Below are 23,577 nucleotides of genomic sequence, written 5' to 3'. Positions count from 1 at the left end.
TCAAGAAAACTCATTGGGCTTGACACACAGTGTTACATAGTTGCAGGTATACAACTTAGTGATTTGGCAGCTTTACACATTATGCTTTGCTCACAAGTGTAACTACCATCTGTCCTATTACAATATCAACGATGTATTCCTTATGTTCTGCTTTTTATTCCTGTAAGTTACTCATTCCATAACTGGAGCCCTGTATCTCCTGCTCCTTTGCCCAACCACCCACTTTCTTCCCCTCTGGCAGCCATCAGTTTGCTCTCTATATTTATGGTTCTGTTTTTAACTTTTGTCTATCTATTTTTTTAGATGATACTTATGAGTGGAATCATATGGTATTTGTCTTTCTCAATCTGACTTATTTTAGTTAGCATGATACCTTCTAGGCCCATCCATGTTGTCTCAAATGGCATGATCTCATCCTTTTTATGGCTGTGTAATATTCCATTGTGTGTGTGTGTGTGTGTGTGTGTGTGTGTGTGTGTGTGTGTATCACATTTTCCTTATCCATTTGTCTATTGATGGATACTTATGTTGCTTCCATGTCTTAACTATTGTAAATAATGCTGCAATAAACAAGGGCACTTTTATCTTTTTGAGTTAGTGTTTTCATTTTCGGTGAGCACCTTTACCACCATTACTTTGAACTCTTTATCAGGTAAATTACTTATTTCTATTTAAGTTTTTTCTCTGAGGTTTTATCTTGTTCTATCATTTGGAACATACTCCTCTGTTTATTCACTTTGCTTTACTCTCTGTGTTGGTTTCTATGTAGTAGATGAAACAACAACCTCTCCCAGTCTTGAAGGAGGGGCCTTGTGTAGGAGATGAACCTTATTGTTCAGCCCTCCCCCAGCTCTTTGTTCAAACCATCCTGCTTGTCCAGTCAGCCTATTATTTTTTTAATAGTTCCCAGTAGTTTGGGATGTGCCAAATCAGTCAGTGTTGCAGAGGGGAGGATCTCAGCACCTAGATTCCAGCTGACTGCAAGCCAAACCCTCAGGCATCAACTTTTTAAGGTATGCAAGATATATATATCGTCTTGGGGGACCACAAGTGTAAGCCTTACTGGCCACGAGAGCCAGGAGAGCTGGAGGTGTCTCCTGGGTAGCAGTTAGAAAAATCGGTGCTCCAGACAAGTGTATGAGCTCTTTTCTAGGTGATACTAGTAAGCTGGTGGAAGGCAGAGGGAGAACATCAAGATGGCCTCCACAGCCCACTTTCTTTGACAACAGTTCTCTAGACCACTAAATGTATGCCAAACCTGAAGCCTGTTCTAGCGCGAGCAGAGAGGCCTCCTTTGGAAAGACTGGGGAGAGGGTCGGGGGTGGTGGTGCCTGTCTCCTGTCTATGCAGCACCTTAGGGGTGGTTGCCTGACAAGAACCATCACTCTCATTGTCATAGGGTCATGGGATCCAGGATGCAAACCCCCCTGGGGGCCACTAGAGCCAGATGATCAAGGGGTGTCCCCTGGGCAGCAGTGCAAAAACTAGGACTCCAGGCATAAAAGCCAGGACACGAGAGGCACGTAAGACAAAGAACATAAGCTCCCCCTGGCCAACTTATTACAGACAAGGAAGCCCCACAAGGCTATCAACAGACCTTTCAGCAGAAACTACACAGGCCAGGAGAGGGTGACACTATATATTCAAAGTGCTGAAAGAAAAAGCTTTCAACCAAGAACCCTCTACACAGCGAAATTATCATTCAGAAGTGAAGAGGAAATAAAAAATTTTCCAGACAAGCAAAAGCTAAGGTAAGGACCCTGATGCCCTGGAGTGCTGCAGAGATGAGCACAAAGACAGCACACACCCTCCGAGGTTTCTAGAAAGGATTACAGTCAGACCCTAGATGTGTGTGTCATTAGAAACTTGCCCCTCAGGCCACGATTGTGATGTTTCGCTAATGGTCCTCCTTCACAGAAAGACTGTGCTCCTGGGTCTGTTGCCTCTTGCTGTACCCTGGGGGTGGTAGCTGTTTAAGAACTCTTTCGTTGGTGGTTACAGTCCTGTGGGACTTATAAGTGAAAGTCTCCTCCCAGAGCCACATGATGGAGAGATGTCCCCTGTCAGCAGGCACAAAAATCAGATCTCCAGGCAGGGGTATGAGCTCCTTTCTGGGTGACATGATTATTACAGTCCCATGGGACAAAGAACATAAGCTCCCCTCGCCTTCAGAGCCAGGTGATCAAGAGGTGCTCCCTAGTTGTCAGCCACAAAATCAGGGTAATAGATGTATGTAAAAGCTCCCTTCTGAGAGATCCTGGTGCTCTGGAGCACAGCAGAGGGAGTATGTGAATGTGGTATCCACTAGTCTCTGTCCCCAGAGAGTGTTCCAACAGGCTCCTAGATACATGTGTTAAATAACACACCTGCCCTTCAGGCCAGTGATTTAATATACGCAGGTAAGCCTCTTTCACTTTTAAGTCTGGGCACCATCGCTGCCTCTGACCTGGGCCCCCGGGTGTGTGAGTCCAAGTGTCTGAGCCTTTTAAGAGCAGTTTCTCAGATCTGTAGGGTCTTGGGACACAAGCCTCACTGGTTTTCAAAGTTCCATGTTTTGAGGGCTTGTCTCTCAAGGTATGTGTTAAAACTTGGGATGCCTTATGTAGCATTTGAAGCCTTCACTCCTTTGGGTTTTGAGTTGCATCCTGGTTGTGGGTCACCATGCAGAGATGGGGTTTATAGTGAGATTATGTCCCAGCCTCTCCTACCTGCTTGCATATGGTTTAGTTCTCATTTGCCCAGTGTGTAGCCATCACTCAGCTAGCCTTAAGGGGTTTTTTTTTTTTTAAGAGGAAATTGTCTGTATGTAGCTATAGACTCAGTATGTCCACGAGAGGAGATGCGTGCAGGGTCTTCCTAGCTCACCACCTGAACCCTATTTACCAATAATAGATTGTATTATTCATTTTGAGGTTAAACCCAAACTCTGTTTCTCATCACTTAGTAATCAAAGACATTGGTTTGGGATGTCAAGTCACATGTTAATAAAACACAAATATCCCATCAAGCAGTACTCTGAAGAAGAGAGAGTAGTTTCTCTCTTCTCCAGAATGCCTTTCAGTAAAAGATAAGGAGAGGCAGTATCACAAAACAATGCAGACTCGGTTTCAGCCTTTCTGGTTGAACCATTTCAGACCCCTCAGCGATTCGTGCCTCAGTTTCTGTGGGAAGCGCCTTGCCAGTGTTGTGAGGATGAAAGCACCTGTGGTGCCTGGCACCTGGTGGGCCTCCAGGGTTTATTCTTAACTCTTGTCATCATGAAGTAGTCCTCGTAGGCCACACGGTGACTGTAGACATTTTATGGTATAATTGTAGCTCACACAATATTTTTCTTTTTTAAAAAGGAGAAATTGTCGTAAATGAAGTCAATTTTGTGAGAAAATGCATTGCAACGGACACAAGTCAGTACGATCTGTGGGGAAAGCTGATCTGCAGTAACTTCAAAATTTCCTTTATTACGGATGACCCGATGCCATTACAGGTGTGTGTTATTTGTGTGCTGTTTGCTGTTTAATTGTATCAAGGATCTGACTCTAAGCAGTACATGTAATTACATAAAGCACAGGTATGGAAAATTATAATAAAATCGTTACGTGATTAACAATGTTGGGAATGTATTAAACTTCAAAATAAAGTGTAAGGAGAATGTTGGGATTCAAGGAGTAGAATTTGTGAGATGTTTGAGTCACCTTGCTTTTGTATCTCCTGTGATTTTTGCTTATTCTTTCAATAATTGACTTAGTATTTTCTTCATATTTTAAACTGCTTTTAAAAATGAAGCTATCCTTTTTTTTTACTAGTCCTAAAGAGAAAAGCTTAAGTATAGCAAATAATTGTATAAACACAGCACATTTTATAGATTTCATAGTATCTTTAATTCCTTTTCTGAAACATCAAATTCTTGTTTGAAATTTCAGATTTCCAGTACAATTAGAATGAAGAAAAATATTAATAAAATTTTTCTTTAATAACCCTCTTGCCATTTTATGGTCTCACTGGAAAACAGTAGTACTGTTTAATTTTGGTTTCTAAAAGTTCAGGTATTCATTTTGATTGACTTAAAAATTCTGGACTTTTCCTTGTCTCTTCTATTTTGGTTTGTAAAGTGTTATGTACTTTTATCCCCTAGATTTTTATTTAAATAGGAATTGTGCTCTAATCAAATATTTGGATAATTCATGTAAACTTTTGACTGAAGTGTCTGACTCCGGATACATATATTTCATATAGTCATTCATTAGTTTTACAAAATATTTACTTTACATTTGTGTGTTTATTGCAAACTATTGTAGGTATATTTAGACTAAAGACATTTACAGATATCTAGTATGTAGACATACTGACTTATTTGGCTGTAGACTTGGGTTTCTCCCCTTTGTTTTTAGCTTCATTTTTATCTGTGGCTGCAGACTTCACTGTAAATGAGGTGGATATACTTAAAAGAGCTCACGTCTCATACCACTGATAGGGGAAATAAACCAGTACTCTACTGACAGCAGGTTAATGTGTCAACTATGTTCTCAGTTTAAAAATGGGTATAAAGTGTTTGTTGACAGATTAAAAAAAAAAAAGCTGTAGTTTGAAGATTTTTATTTCTAGTAGAATTTCTGCTCTAAAAATTAACTTTCTAAAGACTGATTTTCTAAAGTCTCCTTTGTAAAATCAAGCCATGATTTTACCCATTAAAATCTGATGACTTAAGAGTCTTTTTTTCTTTATTATTTTATTGACGGTTTAACCAGAACTAGACTACAAATGGTTGCCTATGAAGTGATTGATAATATTACATATCTTGGATATTCTAATGGTATTATCGCATACAACTTAACCTCATTTCATATTTAAAAGTATGGAGAGAAAGGTGGAGGGAGTGTGAACACAGCATATGTTTCTTTTTCCTTTTCATGACTGAAGTGTGTTCTAAGATACTCCCTCCTTAGAACTGTCATAGTTCTGCGACAAAAACTTTTTATTCTTTTTAGAGATAGTCATCATAGTTTCTTATCACATGTAAGAGTAAGTCTCTTACTTACCCTTTGAGGTTGTTGGGGAAAGACTTAACGTGAACATAATTTTTATTTCAGAAATTCCATTACAGAAACCTTCTTCTTGGTGAACATGATGTACCTTTAACATGTATTGAGCAAATTGTCACAGGTATGTAGTATTCTTACTCAGTCAATAAAAAGCTGATTCTCCTCAGGAAGTATTGCTTGAAGAATCACACCTCTCAAATATTTGGGTTGGAATTTTATTTCTGTAGGTTTATGTTCCCCCCCCTTTTTTTTGAGTCCCAAGAATATTAAAGAGAAGTCAATAAATTATTTTTTTAAACATTTATTTATTTCAGAGAGGGAGAGCAAGTGTGAGCAGGGGGAGGGGAAGAGGGAGAGGGAGAGAGAGAATCTTAAACAGACTCCCTATTGAGTGCCAAGCCTGATGCGGGGGGCTCAATCCCATGATCCTGAGATCATGACCTGAGCTGAAATCAAGAGTCAGGCATCAACCGACTGAGTCACTCAGGTGCCCCGAAGTCAGTAAGTTATTTTTAAATGGAAATATAGCATATTTAGCTTTTTATGTTTTCTAAGTATTTGTCTTCTTTTAATTAAAAAAGACATTAAATGTGTCTAGATTTTGGTGGTGATTTTGTGCAAGGATCATTTAAAATATAGTCAAAAGCAAAGTTAAAACCGATCCCCTTTCCAAGTTCTGTAAATTGTAGAAAATATGAAAGATTCCAGAGAAGCAGTGGGTAACCTTCTAATTATTTACAGTAATAATTTGTTAAGGTATACTAAAGAGTGAGTAACAAAAAGAATTTTTACACATATTTTCTTTATTTTTTCATTTTTAGTAAATGACCACAAGAGGAAGCAGAAAGTCCTAGGTCCCAACCAGAAACTGAAATTTAATCCAACAGAGTTAATTATTTACTGTAAAGATTTCAGAATTGTCAGATTTCGCTTTGATGAATCAGGTCCTGAAAGTGCCAAAAAGGTAATACTATTAAGCTTTATCAAGTTTTGGGTTTCGTACCATATTTACCAATATCAGTTCTATATGGAAGTTCTCTTTTTTCAGTTGCTCAGATTTTTTGCGGGGGCGGGGGGGAAGTCATCAGATATTTCCTTAGGTAAAGTAAAAGCTAAGAATGTTAATAGAACTATTTCCTTGGACTAATTTATGGCTGCTTTAAAGTATTCTATATAGGTTTTTAGGTTTTGTGTTTTTTTTATCAGCTCCTACAATATTAGAAACTATGATGTGGAAATTAGTATGTCTTTTGCACTTAGACCATTACCAGCTTGTTTCTTTCTCAGAACTTTAGAAAATACCTCAGAACATCATCAATGAACTAAAAGTTAGACTTAAGTTACATAAGGATTAGGTAAAGGTATAGTTACGGGAGCAGCCTGATAATAGTGCTTTAAAGAAATCTTAGTGAATTAATTTGAGTGCTATTCCACAGGAACAGCTAAAGCTAGGGACTTTTTAATTGGCTTTGTTTTTCTCCTGCCTCCCAGGGAATGTTTATTGCCTGCTCGTGGAGTAAGATTCACGGGCAGAAATTCCCACTTCCTTGATCCCACATTTTGGCTTTGGCAGAGGAGTGAAGCTGGTGGACCTATTGCCCTACTGGTCCAGTCTCTCATGCAGCAAATGCAGAGAATCTAACACTTTCTAGAAGTCTGCTCCCACACATTGGAAATAAAGGAACAGTTTCTTAGTGAAGTGGAACCTTCTCTCAGAAATGAGTCAGCTTTTGCACCACCCCAGAATGCACAGGTGCATTTGGTTTCCATGGTTAGTAGACTTACTGCAGTGAATTTTCTTTGATATCCAAATGAGGCCTTCAAAAATTCTTAAGGCAGCTGTTTTCATACACTTTGGTGAGGACATTGTAGATTTATTTTTAGAACTTAGAATCAACAGTTTCCTCACAGGAAGGCAAGCATAAGATAAATATCAACATGCTGGACCTCGAGGACTAGATGATCTAGCAGAGTGATAGCGGGCTCTCTGGCTAAAAGTTTTCAGGTAGAGTTTGTAAAACCATCTTTCGGCATGCTGCGTTACTGAAAATTCAGCTAGGTAGCTGTAACTCGTTGGTTCACGTTTTGTGGGCCCCTTTCATCTGTTTAGTTCTGCCATTTGTGATTTTGGCATTTTACTAACTTGAGTTGCCTACTTTTCTGTAGAAAGACTTTAAGACTCGTTAGGTCGTAGGCTGTATATAAAACATTTTAGCTGAGTTACTTTCTTGAGCTTAAATATATACTTGTAATTTAATCAGTCAAAACATCAAGAATCTACTTATGAAAATCTTAGTTTCAGGATATATAGCATTTCAAGAATAGCGACACCATAGAACGTAAGAGATTTAGTTAGGACAGGATTTTTTTAAAGTAAGAAATTGATACAGTGGCCCAATATTCTTTCAGAAAGTTTCCCTCTCTCCCACTCTCAACTACATTTTTCAGATGACTCTATTTCAGTAATGGGAAATCATAATTATTTGGCTTCATTCTTGAGCCTTCTAATAAACACCTGCTGGTCATTTTTAATGTGTGAGGCAGTGTGCTTAGTGGAGAAGATAGAGCATAAACAAATGAAAATTGAACAGTGGTACAAAGTAAGGGCATAAAAGATGTTGCCACGTAAGTGATTAGTTGCCAAATGAATGAAACAGTTAAGTGCTCTGGAAATTCAGGATCTCCCTTGTCTGTTGTGCTGCTGGTAAGTGATGAAGGGGGCCGCACTGAACTGTCTGCATGAAACAGTGTTGTCCAACTGTTTATGCCCTTTCCCAAGACTGCATTTCTGGTACAAATCCTTTCCCCTCTTGTCTTAAAATATTAAAAGCATATAAGCTCAGGCCTGAAAGAAATGCTCTTTTTGTCTTTTGTACAGTCCTGTTGTGGGGAAGGGCAGGTGCAGGAAAGAAAATTAGAGGCAATAAGAATATAAATAGAGAAATTTTCCCCTGATTTACATTTCAAACACAGAGGTTAGGGCATGTGTGCTGCCAAAGCTTACTGGCTTCATGAGTTAAAAACAAGAATTCTAGCATATTTTTTTATTTCAAGTGAAAGTTTTCATCTAAAATTAGGTAACAGTTGGGAAGTTACAGCTTGATTTTACCTCCCGGAAATTTTGAAAGCTAAATTTTCTCTGGAAATGCTCTGATTTTATAAGTTGTTTTAAAATGACCAGATGCACATTCAGAGTTCTCTGGTGGGTAAACCACTGATTAGCTTTGAAATACGAAAAGCATTTATATTTCTGTTTGAAATATGAAATCTCAAAATGCTAAATTGGTTCACATTTTGTTAAATATTACTCTGTAACCTTCTGGTAGTCTAGTTGGTGTTGCCTAAATTGTGTTATGACAAAATTAGATGACACTGTGCTACTGCATCCGTTAGCATTCATCCTTATCCTTGGTCTGTCACAAATAAGGATGTTTGGGACAGATCTGTAAAAAGCAAGAAGGAATTTTATATTGCAGAATTGGATGTCTAGCCTCAAAGCAACTTGGAGCCACCCTTTCCTTTTGAAGAACCTCTGTTCAAAATGGAGGGGCAAAATCGTTTTTAATGATTTATCGCTTATAAAATATATATATGTGTGTGTGTACATATATATAAAGATGGTAAGTGAAACGAATGCCCTTTGTTTCTACTTTATTCTCAGATTAGTTGATTGTGAACCACTTGTCAGGCATACTTTCTCAAAGTGAAAATTCAACCCATCTATTTAAAGAATAAGTTGGCTCTTTGTGAACTGTCTTTTTTTCCCCCCCCCTTGAATCTGAGACTTACTCCTTGGTGACTTTCAGACCACAAAATACAGGAAACCAGTTTTGTTTGCCAGTGTGCTAGAACTTGATTAGTTTGAGCTTCTCCAGTGCTGCGCCCCCAGCTGGTCTTAGAGGAGAAACCAACTGGGTACTTATGGCTTCTGTCCACAAGATTGTTCTTGGTCCAGAAATCAATTCAGAAGTAGTTTACTTTTTTCCCCCAATGAAATATTTACCATCATTTAATGTCTTTAATCCCAAGATAGTCTTTCTTCCCTATGACAGCCAGGGCAGAGGAACTATTTTCAGAAGCAGTTTTTAAAGATGTAGAGTTTTTCTAAAAATTTTTAATGCTTATGGAGTACATTGCAAAATTAGAATAATTTTACATGAAAATGAGACCTTTTTTAAGTCTTTCAAGCTCTTAGTGACAGAAGCTAAGAATGTGGACATAAGCTTTTTAAGGAGTGTATATGGAAAAGCTTGAGGGAAAGGATTCTTGGCTTTATTTCCCTTCTCAGAATGTCCTACATAACAGCATGAATGTAACCCAGATAGCACAAGTGGTGTGTGCCTTTATCTGGGTCCCCAAAGATGCCCCTTGCTTAGGTTACATAGAAATAAGTTATACACACTTGTAATTACACTACTCAGCACCAGCTTTAGTTCAGTTTGTGCCCCCCCCATCAGCCATTGTGCAGGTGATTGAACAGTTTCGGTTTCACAAGATTGTTACAGTCTCCTTGCAATGGAGATGCTATTAGACATACTCATTTGTTTCCTAACCTTTATAAATGTGATGTGCTATTCTAAAGGGCATTTTAGAAATGGGCTCCGTTGGGTTTGCCTAGCAGATAGGCTTTGTTTGTTTTTGCTTTGTGACCATAAACAACATACTCCATAATGATCTGTGAATTTCTTTTGTGTAAACAAGGCCTGTGGCTGCTTTCTAAATGTGTTAGACAAGGTGATATGCTCGTTTCATTGGCTTAGAGCATTTTCCTTACTATGTTAGTAAATAATTTTGTCAACTAGTATTTTTAGCACCGCTGCTGTTGTGCACAAAGCACCTTCAGAAAGCTACTGAGGAAAAGCAAAAATGCAGAAGTCTTCAGGTCTTCACTCAGCTCTGCACAGAGGTCTTTCCTGGTCTCCTTCTCTAAATTATTAACCCACTCCCTTCTCTGCCTCACCATAACACTTCATATCCCTCCCTTGCTGGACTTTTTTTTTTTTTTCCTTTAGCACTTACAATGATGTCACTTACTATCGTTTTCTTGTTTATTTTGTTTCATGTCTGTCTTCCCCCCTCATGATGCCAGGGATCTGCGCCTGTGTTGTTCATGCTGCAGCCCCAGGGCTTTGGATTTGGTGAATGCGCAGGAGATACCTGTCGAATGAATGACAGAGGCAGCATCTCCCCTTGAGGGATTGAATTTAATGGTGGAAGTAAAATGAAGAACCCCTGTGCCCTTTTCAGCTACACTCAAATCTTTGTCATGAATACTCTGAAACTCATTCAGCTACACAGGCACAGCTAACGGAAGGGACCCTTTAATTCAGAGCGGTTGTGATTCAGAGAGAGCAGAAGGGTTTCTGCAGTTCATTCTGTGAAATTGGCTCGGGCTAGGAGGGCCTGTGAAGAGATTCGAGTTGAACAGAGCAGGTAGTTTCCAGAAACAGGGTGGTTGGCTCCGCAGTGCAGAAGGATTTCCTGGGCAGAGTGTGGCGGAGGCGGCGGCTGGGAGTAAGGCAGGCAGAGTACGTGCAAATATGTTGTTCTCTGACAGAAGACCACTGAGGGAACGTTGGGAAAGGAAGAGATGTCTGGTAGAGGAGAGCCAGCTTGGTGAAGAATCAAGGATGAGAAGATTTCTTTTATTAGGCAGGTATCGGGGAACCACAGCAGGTTATCTGGGGAGCAGAGCTGTTGGTCAGAATTTCATTTTTAGAAGAGACTTTTTAGGCATTGTGGATTTTTTTTTTTCCCCAAAATGTAGGGAAGCTCACAAGAGATGCCAAAAGGTGAGTATGGCTTAAGAATAATGGCTGTGGTAGTGCAGAGAAATGGAACAAAAATGAATGATAATCTTGAGGAAAGTACAACAAAGCTTATAAACTACATATGGTGCTGAGAGGAATAAGAAGTGGTCGAGGACTTCTTCAAGTACAGATTTCAGTAGTTTTGCCACTAGAAGAAGCTCTCTAAGGAAGACTTGGACAGATTAATGATGGGAATGTAGATTATTGCCTCCTAATTACATAAATGGGGCTGTTCTGGAAAGCTTTCCTTGTAGTCAATTAAATGGAGGTATTACATAAAAGTTTCAGGAATGTTTTGTTACTGTTTTAGTCAAAACTAAAGCTAGTGATAAACTCTGTCCTCTTATTTGTATATATATATTCTAATTTAGTAAGACAGGAAACATTTATTCTATAGAAGACTTTTAATATATATTTTAAAACAAGAACTTGACGCATAGTTACCCGTTAGTAGAATTTGCACCAACCCTCTCAAACACCACTAATTGACATGGACTAACAACTAAACTTTTCCTGCTTGCTCACTGTCAAAAGTATATTGTTCTGGCTTAATGCTTTTCTTCTAAATGATATTTAATCTTTTTAAGTAAGATCTTCTCTTCTCTCCTTTCATATGTCTTAAATTTCTTCTTTCTGCTCCAATCATTTATTTTCTTCTGCAGTCTAGTCCAGGGCGTTGTCAACATAGGGCACTGTCCATCCTTCTCTCCAACAGCAGTTGGGAATAATATCAACCGTATTTCCATGTATGGAGCTTCTGCAGAGGCCAGGCATGCATTAAGACAATCCTTACCATAGCCATAGGTATTATCTTCATTTTACAGTTGCACAAACCAAGGCTCAGAGAGATGAACTGATTTCATACCATTTACAGGGCAAGTGTTTGGTAGACCATAGGATTCAATTCCTGATCTGTTCGATTGAGCACTTTCTCCACCCTAGATGTAGTCTCAAACCATTTTCTTAAACACAGTTGTTGTTGTTTTATTTATTTATTTTTTATTTTTTTTAATGTACCTCTTTGAGCCACCCTGTACTTTTGGGTTTCTTGCTAATTTTATTTTTTGTGATTGTAGCTTTCCTATTAAGTCTAGATTTTTTTTAATCCATGAGGTATGAACATTAAAATTTCATACCTTACATTAAGCCTTCCAGATTGCTGGTATTAAATCATTTTAGTCCACCAAAAATGAAACTTTTTTTTAATCCTTTTTTTTAAGAAGATATATATTTTTATATATATATATATATATATATATATATATACACACACACATACACGTCACTGCCTTTTTGGAGAATGTTTCTTTAGGTTTCAAGTTTCTTTATTTGAATAAAATTACTTTCCTGTTAAAATTCAACTCAGCAAACACTTACTAAATACCATGTACTCCCTAAAGATTATAAACAGTGTCCTGGGGGCACAACAATGAATGAGATACCTGGCCTTAAGGAGCTCTTTCACATTCTAGGTTTAACAGAAAAAAAACATGTAAATAAGTATCTATAATCACTGGCCCACCCAGGATGATGCTCCCAGTAATCAAGGCCTTATTGTACATTTCATTTAAATAAGTGTGTTAAAATCAAATTCTAAATGTAGAATTTTTCCTAGGTATGCCTTGCAATAGCTCATTATTCCCAGCCAACAGACCTCCAGCTACTCTTTGCATTTGAATATGTTGGGAAAAAATACCACAATTCAGGTAAATATGAAAATATTAAATATTGTGACTAACTTTACATTGTTTAAGTTTTATTCTTATGTTTATCAGAGGCTTCCAAGTACATGAGCTTTAATGATTGTAGAATTATTAGCTTCATAACTGCTAGAGAAGAAAGCACTATATACTAGAAGAGACAATATTTGTTAGATTATTTCTTAGAAAGGAACCAGGAAGAACCTGTAAGCAGCTATAAACATAGGCTTATAAGAATCATGTGAGGTCTAGGGGGCGCCTGGGTGGCTCAGTCCTTAAGCGTCTGCCTTCAGCTCAGGTCATGATCCCAGGGTCTTGGGATCGAGTCCCACATCGGGCTCCCTGCTCTGCGGGAAGCCTGCTTCTCCCTCCCACTCCCCCTGCTTGTGTTCCCTCTCTCGCTCTGTCTCTCTCTGTCAAATAAACAAAATCTTAAAAAAAAAAAAAAATCCTGTCAGATCTTTTACCTATAGTCCCTGGCTTATATTTTATGGTGAAGAAAGATCCCCCTCCTCCCACTTTTAATTGATAGCTTGAGTTGAAATAATCTCATCTTTTAAACAAAACTGACAGAAAATTAAAAGATACTTGAAATGCATGATCTTTTCTGACATGGTGTGATTTCATGCAAAAGCTAAAGTGGTTAAACATTTTAGTGGAGAGATCATTGAGATCATCAAAATACTGACTTTATGTTTCTTAATAAGATTGATGGAAGGAAGAGGAGTGTCTATCCAAAGGACAAGTATATTCTAGGCAGTGTTTGTAAAAGTAAAGTAGTACTGTTCATATGTTTACTGAATATGTAATTACTCAGTGATGACATCACCAAGGAAAATTCCAGATGATCATGTGATTCTGTACATTTCTTATATCCAAATGTAATTTTAATCAGCCATTTAAAAAAAATCCCATAAAAGGATAGAGGAGAAAAACAAAGGGGTCATGTCTCATATCAGCCACTTGTGGATTAGGGACCACACATCGACTCAACCTACCAAGGCACGTGTTCTCCCACTATTAAGGCAGAAAAATAAATCAATTACGTATTTACGAGGAAAGATCAGTTCACTCCAACATGGTCTGAACAGGGATCTTACAAATTATTAATTGTACTGGGCTTTCGTTTTATTATCTCAAAACATACTGTAGTAATTTAGTCTATGAAATAAAAGCATATTTGAGTATCACTATATTGTAAATACATTAAGATGTAGGGAATAATACAGAGTATCTGCAGATGCATATGGTATAAGTGTATTTTCACTCCTTTAAAAGATACTTGTAAACACCATAGAGATGGTATGTGAAAGTCATGCTTTGCAGAAGGAATAGCTTTTATCATACAGTGCTGTATTTATAGAAATTGGAAGACAAAGTATTTGTGACTTAATCTTATCAAAATGTAACCAATTGTAATTTAGGCTTGAGCAAAATAATTTTTGAAGTTTATTTCTTACTATAAATTATAAAATTTACTTACTGTCTAAACATAAAAGTATTGTAGATCCTACACTACTCATTAGGTGAATATTTCTTTGGATCATCATCAAGCTACAGACCATGATCATCAAGGTTATTTCCAATAAGATCCTCACCCACACTTGCAAGAGAGTAGCTGAAATGAAAGTTTCAAGAGGTCCAAGAGTTGTAAGAGTCTTTGATTCCCCCTTAAATTTATTATACAGATCAATTCTTGATGCTGTTTTTTTTTCTAATAGAAATGATTCCATCCAGGATATAGATCTGTGATTTCCGCAGTAATGTAATGACCTGAGCTCAGCAAATGCAGTAAACTTCATTATGCATTTGGGAACCTGATGCCTCCTCTAGTTAACTTTTTAGTTTTCTTCATCCATTCCTTATGGGCATCTCTGGGTCAATAATACTGCAAATAGTTATTCTACCCATAGCTCTTCTACTACTGGGTTTTCTTACTTACATCAATCAGTTCTGTATGTCTTCTTATATGTAGCTTGTTGATAAAATTGGATAATTAATACTTAAAATATTCAGGAACACTTTTTTTTATTACATCTTTCAGTCACCTCTTGCTTTGATAGGTACTTCATAAACATAACACTTGGCCAGAGTTTTGTTAAGATTCCTCCTAGGGTAACACCCTTTAATATCCTTCCGTGCTGTTGCAGAAGCATAAACTGCATCCTTAAGATCAAAAGAAGCCTGAACTATCCACACACTGCAGTCAGAATTCATTAATTTGTGAGTGAAAGATGCCCAATAATCCACTCTTGAACTTCTGGATGCCACCTTGATTCATTGGCTGGATTAAAGAATAAAGAAGTCCTTTTTGCAGGCAGGTAGGTGACAAAGCTGTTTCCACGAATAAGATCTGAAGTTAGAGGATGTCCCCTGCAGTTATCTAGGGAAAGAATCTTTGAGATGGCCTTAGGCACTCTGAGGGTTTCTTCCATGTTCAGCATCCCTTGAGTGAGAACACCATCTCTGCAGAGCTCACCAGTCATCCAAGTACTTCTGTGAGGATCCCGAAGTAAAGGGATGGTGCGTAGCACTGGGGCCCCAGGCGCGGAGCCCCTCAGGGGGTGCTGGCACAGACAAGCACGGTGGTTCTGGTTTTTTCTTAAAACTTGAAAGAAACCACAAGGACTCTGCTTTCCTCAGTCAGGTTGTTATTGGGCAAATAATGTCACAAAAGTACAGACTGATCTTTGTGATAAAATTGATAAGATGTCAGATTATGCTTCCAGTCTGAAGAATTGAAAACCTCATGAAGTTGGGGCGCCTGGGGGGGCTCAGTCAGTTAAGTGTCTACTCTTGATTTTTCGCTCAGGTCATGATCTCAGCATGGCGAGATCGCGAGCCCCGCATCAGGCTCTGCCCTGAGCAAGGAACCTGCGTAAGATTCTCTCTCTCCCTCTTCCACTGCCCCTCCCCCCCTCTAAAAAGAAAGAAAAGACAACCTCATGAAGTTATCTGCAGCCTCAGTGTTAGCAGCTCTACTCCATGACAGACATTGAGCTTGCAAATGCTGTGATGTAATCTCAAGTTGTCATGTAGTCTCATGACAGAAAATGGGAATTTTCAGTGGTTTATTTTGTAATTTTATCCTTTTTATTAACAAAGGCCTTGGTATTAGATTTTCCATTAAATGCTTATTTGAAAACCACTTACAGAGTACATAGTCCATTTGAAACTGTAGAAATTTTTAAGGTTTGTTGCCTGTCAGTTCTTTTAAGATTCTCAAGTATAGCGAGACATGGTTGTGATTGATCCTTGGGTCTCTTGAATACTGGTGGTTCCCAGCCAGCCTCCCGTATCAGAATCCCTGGAGGAACTTTTAGAAATCCAGCCATCCCAGCTCTTCCCCAGGCCCAAAGTCCAAGTCTCCCGGTTAGAACCACTTCGTTGACTCACCCTGTTGAGCTGAACATCACAGCTTTGTTTTTACCCTTGTCATCCGTTATGACTTGATTTCTGCAGTATCATCAAAGCGATAGGCTTTCTTCCCATTTGTTGACCACTTTTATTGTCTTTGCTGTTTGAGGCCATTCTAAATATAGATGGGGCTAGTTAAGTGGATAATTTCAGCACAGCATGGGTTTAGACTTTTGAACTGTGTCACAGAAGATAGCCAGGGTGGGGCGCCTGGGTGGCTCAGTCGTTTGAGTGCATTCATATACTCTTGATTTCAGTTTAAGTCGTGATCTCAGGGTCCAGGCAGGGATCAAGCTGTGTGTTGGGCTCTGTGCTCAGTGGGAAGTCTGTTTGAGGATTCTCTCTCCCTCTGCCCTCCTCCCTCCCCCGCTTATGCGCACGTGTGCACGTGCTCGCTCTCTCACTCTTGCTCTCTGTCAGACAAATAAATAAATCTAAAAAAAAAAAAGAAGAAGAAGAAGAAGAAGATAGCCAAGGTCAGGAGTGCTTATGATCTAGTTTTCACGTTTAGTTGGCTGAGGAGCTGTCCTAAAACCTCAGATAACTCTCAGGAAAGCTGGATCTTCCTAAGATGACTGATTTTGCCAGTCTGTTGCTGCACCTGTTAGTAATCCACTTGTAGAGCAGGCCACAGGCATCAGGCCTTTGGGACTTTCTGGAAAGCATTAGAATTTCCAGACTCTCTAATGCCAGATTAAGTATCTATTACACATTCTCTAATAAGCTCTCACTGAAGACGATATAGAATATATAACCTAGTCCTGGTTGTTGAGAAACGGACAACCAAAACCTGTAAAATAGTAAAATAGTGCAATATCCTGTAGTTTTTCCTCACCTGATGTTCAGAAAATTTGTCTTTTTGTGGTTAGATCTTGAGACTAAATCTTGGCTAGAGAAACAGTCTCAAACTGTATGTTCTCAGCCTAGCTTACTAAAGTCTGTAACTTCAAAACACTCAAAAGTATTCAGTTCTAGCCTCCTAGCTGAGGGTATCCTGCCAAACTATTTACACAGCTCTTTAATAATGGTGAATGTGCTCTTTATACTTCTTTTTTGGTGGTGGTTGTCTCATTGCGTGGCAAGGACCTCTGGTACAATGTTGAATAGTAACCAGGATAGCAGGCATCATTTCTCTTCTGGATTTTGATGAGGATGATGTTTACTGTGTGTTTCTGGTAATTATCCTTTATCAAGTAAGGAATTTCCCTTTTATTCCCAGTTTACTGAAGTTTGTTTTTTTAAATTATGAGTAGGTGTTGAACTTGATCAAATATTTTTCTGCACTTTGAACTGATCATATGGGGTGTTTTTTTCCCCTTTAATTTGATCATATGATGAATTATATTTTCTAATGTTGAATAGCTTTCTGTGGTTTTTGGTGTTCTGGATCACTGTGTGTAAAGTGACAGTTGCCTGGACATTCCAAGAAGGTTCTTCATCCTGGAGAGATTACAGCTCTCAAGCGTAGCTACTCTGGAGAAGGCTTTGAGATGGAGTGGCACTCCAGGATATGTGCTTAGCTTTAGCCTTTTAATATTAAACAAGCTCTGCTGAAACTAGAATCAGAATCACTGGGTAATTCTGATGCCACGTAAAGTATAAAATTCAGAATTCCTAGCATGGTGCCTAAGACCCTTTCTAATCTAGAGTAGCACTGTCCAGGGAGGGAAATGTTCTCTCCTCTGCGTTGTCTGGTATAGGACCCACTAGCCACATGCGGCTGTGGAGCACTGGAAATGTGGCTGGTACAACTGAGGACCTGCCTTTTTTATTTTATTTTATTTTGTTTCAATTTAAATCACACGTGTGACTAGTGGCTACTGTTTGGGCAGCAGAGGCCAAGGGTCTTGGCCCCACCTCATTTTCCAGCCTCTCTTCCACCATCCCTTGCATCCCTCATGCTCTAGCTGTATCTCATTACTTGTTATACAGTATACCGTGTTTTTTATGTTCTGCTCTGCCCAGCATGCCTACCTCCTTCTCATCTCACCAGCCACCTGGCAACATTTGGCTCATTCCTTAGGTCTCTGTTCAGGTGTGGTCAGGTCTTGAGGCCTCTCCTGCCCCAGCCTCCATCTCCAATGAGCGCTCTCATGGCGCTTGTACATCCAGCTCACTGTGACTGGGGCTGAGCTTACCCTCCACTGTCTTGTTGGTGCTTTCAAGATACAGATAAAACCTTACTCATTTTTTAATTTTCAGGCCTTAGCACATGGGAGGCTCTCCAAAAATACCTGTCTTGCACCAGGTGTTAATAAATGGTCCACAGAAGTGGGCATGGCATGTTCGTGGGACAATGAAGGGGTTTCCGTGGCTATGGGGGAGCATGGGGTTAAGGCAGTAATGAAAGGTCAGGTTGATTATCTAAGAGATTTATAAGCAAAATTGTTTTGCTCCAGGAAGTTGGAAAATGAGCATGAGGGAAAGTTTGGGACAAGGGTAAAACATCATGAAAGCATGATTTTGGGGCATTGTGTCCTGTAGCAGGCTGCAGTCTGGTTTGAGTGCTGTAGAACGTCGTGTCGGGGATGTCAGGCCGGAGACCTGCCACCACCGTTGCATCCTGTAGCGATAAGACACGGGGCCAGGAAAGATTGTGCCGTCTGTCACCCCAGTTTGCCAGGGTAGAGCAGGCTGACTGCTGAGACGCTCTCTTTCCCTCTGGTCACTCTGCTGGCCTTCCTGAGGCTGGGGGCATCTCCCAGAGGACAGCAGTTCTCAATGAGAGAGGGCTCCTTGCTAAGGAAATTCAAGTGTAGGCCCTCTGCTGAAATCCCCAGGTGGGAGTGGCCCTCTGAGTACAAGGAACGCTTGTGAGCTTATCAAAGGAAAATTGAGTAGATACAGGAGACCAAGAATTTTATAATGAGCTGTAGAAAAGAGTGGGGTTGTCAATATTAGAAGGATGAAAGATTTGGTCGAGAACAGACATGATTGGATGCATTCATTGTTCCAGGCAAAACGTGTGGAAAAAATGAACAGTGATTTGAATTTACCCCACAGTTTAGGGCAGGGGGAATGAGGGAGGCTCATGAGTGGCTTCCGTGGAATGGTAGGGATAGAAGGTCATGGAAAAGGAGAAAATCTGGGCAGCAGGCATTGTTCATCATTTTGGGAAGATGGGCAGTAACAGGGAGGAGGGAAAAATGTATATATATGTAGCACAGTAGCTGGCGTGGTGCAGCTTGGTCAGATGAAAGTCATTTCAAAATCAAGGTGACCTGTTTGTGTTTGAGGGTAGACAAGAGAGAGCCAGTAGAAGGAGAGAGAAGTTAACGGTGCTGGAGGAGCCAGGGAAGAGCTGGATGAGGACGAGACAAGATGAGTTCTGACAAGAGGAGGCCGCCTCTTTCTCAGGACCGTTGGGAGCAGTCAGAACACCTTAGGGAGACTGGAAAGACACGCAGGGAGGAGACGTCCCGTCCGAGTGTATTCCTGACAGGAGGCGCCGAGACAGGAGAGGGCATGTGGGGCGAAATGTGACCTTGAAACAAAACTAATACTACTGCTTTTTCTCGTAGCCAGTAACATTAATGGAATACCCTCAGGAGGTGGCCAGGGGACTGGTGGTGGCAGCGTCCAGAACACTCCGCTCTTCGAAACGTACTCAGACTGGGACCGAGAAATGAAGAGGACAGGTGCTTCCGGTTGGAGAGTTTGTTCCATTAACGAGGGTTACATGATATCCACCTGGTAAGTCCAGTTTGAACAACCTTGTGAATAAGAATCAAACTCTGCTCTCTGATAACTTGCACGTTACCGTGAATGGAATATTTGTTTTTAATAGTGCTTTCACGAATATTTTAAAGATAAGGGAAGAAGAGAGAGAGGAAGATGTGTTACGGCACAGGGAGCCTGCCCACTAGGAATTGCTGTTCTGGCGGCGTCCTGGAGTCTGGGTGTCTTCTGGGGATGAGAATGGTTAGAAGAGGGAGCTAAGGAACTAAGGCTCCTGGGGTTTGTGGGTCTGGTTTGGTTTTGTCTTGTGTGCCGTTTGTCCTTACCCGTAGAGAACAAAGGTGGGTATGTTTTTCAGAAACTGCATACATCTTTGATTAAAAATCACTTTGGAGAATATTTCAGACATCTCCTTTGGATGTTTTCCTCTGCTATAATTATAAGTTTTGTGATAATTGACCAAAGGATACAGGTTTTAGACAGAGATGTCTAGGGTCAACCTTGTCTTCCATGGTAGATGCCATGTGGCCGCCAAGGAGGGTACACATTAAATGGGGATAAATTGTGTGTATATGGGATCTGCAAAGCACACTTACCTGCCTAAAGCACAGGAACACTTTGCTTTTTCCTCTCCAGCCTTCCAGAATACTTTGTAGTGCCAAGTTCTTTAGCAGACCAAGACCTGAAGATCTTTTCCCATTCTTTTGTTGGAAGAAGGATGCCAGTAAGTGATGTCTGTTGGATTTCATTCACGTCGATGTTCTTTTCTTCTCCCAGTCAAGTAAAGGCTCTGCTTCCCTCCTAGCTCTGGTGCTGGAGCCACTCTAATGGCAGTGCTCTTGTGCGAATGGCCCTCATAAAAGACGTGCTGCAACAGAGGAAAATTGACCAGAGGTAACCAAGACGTGGCCGTTGTTCCTTTGGACATTTTTAGTTGTCATAAATGAGTAAACTCCTGACTGCTTGAAAATAGTTGGAAAACGACATAGTTTTATTAATTAGTTAGCACCATGTATTCTATATAAGAATTACCATTTTGAAAAAAATGTACATATATTAAAATTAACATTTAAGTTATACTAAATATAATTTAACTCTTTGGCTTATAAGACACTGGAAGATCAGGACACCTGGGTGGCTCAGTCGGTTAAGTGTCTGCCTTCGGCTCGGGACATGATCCCAGGGTCCTGGGATCGAGCCCCACATCGGGCTCTCTGCTCAGTGGGAAGCCTGCTTCTCCCTCTCCCTCTACCCGTCCCCCTGCTCTCTCTCTCTCTTTCTCTCAAATAAATAAAATCTTAAAAAAAAAAGAAAGACCTCGGAGGATCTTCACATTGCTGACATCTTGCTATAGCAGTGTCACCTTTAACATACTTCCAAAGTGCAGTGATTTCCAGTTGAGCTATTTCAGGATAAATCAGGCTTTTCTATTAGTTCAGTGTGTCTTAAGTCTTAGAGTCACAGTAGCTTAGATGGTGGTTTTAATTAGCTACCACAAACAAGTTTGGCATCATCTGCTGAAGTCACCAGTAATCTCCGTGTCGTTAAAGCAGTAGGCATTCGGCAGTTGGCGGGCATCACTGCTGGTCTGTCTGTCCCTAAAGCACTCTGAGTCCTAGGCGCCTGCTCCTTCCCACTCTCCTGCAGCCCCTCTTCCTCACCGGTGCTCTGTGCCCTCTGCAGCCCTGGCTCTTTGCAAACATGACCTAGAATCTGTCTGAGGCCACTGCTTCCCAGTCTGTATTTCCTTCCTAAAGAAGTTCATCTGTGGCTGTGGCTTTAGTGACCATCAAATTTTTATCTCTAATGGGACATCTTCCGTGGAAGTCTCAAAGGCCCTTTAAACTCATGATGTCCAAACCCAGACTCCAGCATACGGGCACCACGCCCTCTCCCAGCCTGCTCTCAGAAACCCAGGAGTCCTTACTTTCGCTTCCTTCCCCACGTTCAGTCCATCATCAGCTTCTGTCACTTCACTCTCTCAAAATCTTACAGACCCGTGTGTGTCCACCCCAGCTCCACCCCCCCCCAGTGTGTTGTCAGGTGTCTTCATGTCTTCCTTCCGTGTCTCATCCAGTACCACACGTGTTGCTCTGGGCCCTGGCCCCGTGGACTATGCCCGGGGCTCTCCCACCTCCTGACGTTCGCCGGTGCTGTTCCCTTCCGGGCTGCCTTTCTTTGAGTACTCTCTACCCCACCCACTTTTGGTGCTCACTCATCCTTTATATCTCCATTCCAAAATCACTCCTGAAGATAAGCTTTCCCTCACCTGCCAGATTAGATCAGGCCTCAAGTTACCCATTCTCCATGGCGTGCTCAGTTCTCTTCAGAACACTGATTTCGGTTTTTAATTATATATGTGTGTGAGTTTGATTACTGCCTGTCTTTGCTACTAGGCTGTGAGCTCGTGAGCTGAAGGGATTACATTTTGCACACCATTGTTCATTCAGCACTCAGGAAATACCTGCCATATCGGATACTTGTTCAGTACTCTATAAATGAGGAACAAAGGAGCAGATCTTAGAAAACTGGCTCAGAGAGCCTCAAATTGTATATCACACCCTGTTATGGGTGTAGCCAGGTCTTAGGGTGTTTTCCACACTGCCATACCTAAGAAAGCCATGTTTGCTGAAGCAAATAGCTGGCAAGTGACCCGCAAACGAGCCTTCAGGGTTCTGGAAAGGACAGTGACTGGCTTCATGTAATCTCTGATGGAGTTTTTACCTCGGTCACGTTGAAACTGACCTGTGTGTCGTGTCGCGCTCCGAGGCCAGTGTTGGCTGCCGTGTCAGGGGTGCTGCTGGGCCAGAGTTCATTCTGGACCCTCACAGCCAGTGGCATGTTTCATCTTTTAACTTTATTAAGCTGCAAATTGTTTTAATTCCTTTGTTTTTCCAGCTGTCCCACCCTTCATAAGTAAGACACGTTCTCTGCGTTGTCCAGGCTCTCTCCAGGCCTTTCTCCTTAGACACATCAGCTCAGCCCCACTGGCCTTCTCTAGGTTTCTCCACAGCCAAACTTGGGTCCACCACAGGACCTTTGCCCTTACTGTCCCTCTGCGTTTAGAACACTTACCCACAGATCTTGCATGGCTCCTAGGCATTTGGGTTTTGGCTTCAGTGTTGTTTTTACAGAAAAGCCTTCCCAGCCACATGACTTGAACTAGCCTGCTTCCACTCCGGTGGTGCCACCATGGCATTCACGCCAGCCTGTGACTTTCTCATCTACCCTCCCACCACCAAGCTCGGAAGTCCCGTGAGAGCAGAGGCCCCACCGGTCTTGTTCATCTATCTCCAGCTCTTAGAGTAGTTCCTTAGCCCATAATAGATCTTCAAAAAATATGTGTGGCATGAATGAATGACTCAAGGATTTTATCTTTATTAGGATTTGTAATGCAATTACTAAAAGTCATCCACAGAGAAGTGATGTTTACAAATCAGATTTGGATAAGACCTTGCCCAATATCCAAGAAATACAGGCGGCTTTTGTGAAACTTAAGCAACTATGCGTTAATGGTAATTTCATTTTTATCTGTGTGTGTGTGTGTGTGTGTGTGTGTGTGTGTGTGTGTGTGTATGTATGTATGTATATAGTGAACTGGGGATACAGCATTGCATGAGGTATGTCAGAAAAAGTGACATTCCTTGAAAATATAGAAATAGATATATTTAGGTAGAGGCTCATTGAAATATCTGTACAAATTATTATATGTGACAATATCAGAAGCTCTCAGAAAATGAAGTTTAAACTGCTTTTTGTTTTGGAGGAAAGAAAGAAACCAGTGAAATCACTTTCAAAGCATGAACTGTTGTGGTAGGATCCTTTTGTAAAAGTGCCAAGAGAACGACGAGCTACCTTACGGACAAACGTATTAAGATTCTAATGCAGACAGTTGCGTTTTGAGATGCGGGACCTGACACGGATTTCAGACACAGC

The 23,577-nt window shown here is 40.6% G+C and overlaps 1 protein-coding gene across 2 annotated transcripts in view; it reads left to right on the top strand.

Annotated features, from left to right (window-relative positions):
* The window catches only part of MTMR10 (myotubularin related protein 10), a 50,225-nt gene that overhangs the window by 15,821 nt on the left and 10,827 nt on the right, over nucleotides 1-23,577 (top strand). Inside the window, exons 3-11 of one of the 2 annotated variants that reach the window (XM_073882535.1) lie at nucleotides 1,400-1,751; nucleotides 3,345-3,481; nucleotides 5,085-5,157; nucleotides 5,858-6,000; nucleotides 12,462-12,552; nucleotides 19,485-19,656; nucleotides 20,278-20,365; nucleotides 20,447-20,535; nucleotides 23,026-23,156. In XM_073882535.1, the coding sequence (XP_073738636.1) occupies nucleotides 3,470-3,481; nucleotides 5,085-5,157; nucleotides 5,858-6,000; nucleotides 12,462-12,552; nucleotides 19,485-19,656; nucleotides 20,278-20,365; nucleotides 20,447-20,535; nucleotides 23,026-23,156 (799 nt within the window). In that variant the 5' untranslated portion in view covers nucleotides 1,400-1,751; nucleotides 3,345-3,469. The remainder of the gene's footprint in view (nucleotides 1-1,399; nucleotides 1,752-3,344; nucleotides 3,482-5,084; nucleotides 5,158-5,857; nucleotides 6,001-12,461; nucleotides 12,553-19,484; nucleotides 19,657-20,277; nucleotides 20,366-20,446; nucleotides 20,536-23,025; nucleotides 23,157-23,577) is intronic. The other variant, XM_025892958.2, reaches the window with a different exon arrangement.

This window comes from Callorhinus ursinus, unplaced genomic scaffold, assembly GCF_003265705.2.
Source record: "Callorhinus ursinus isolate GAN/ISIS: 27379988/994484 unplaced genomic scaffold, GSC_fseal_2.0 scaffold47, whole genome shotgun sequence".
Classification (NCBI taxonomy): domain Eukaryota; kingdom Metazoa; phylum Chordata; class Mammalia; order Carnivora; family Otariidae; genus Callorhinus; species Callorhinus ursinus.
This window is presented reverse-complemented; position numbering and strand designations above follow the sequence as displayed.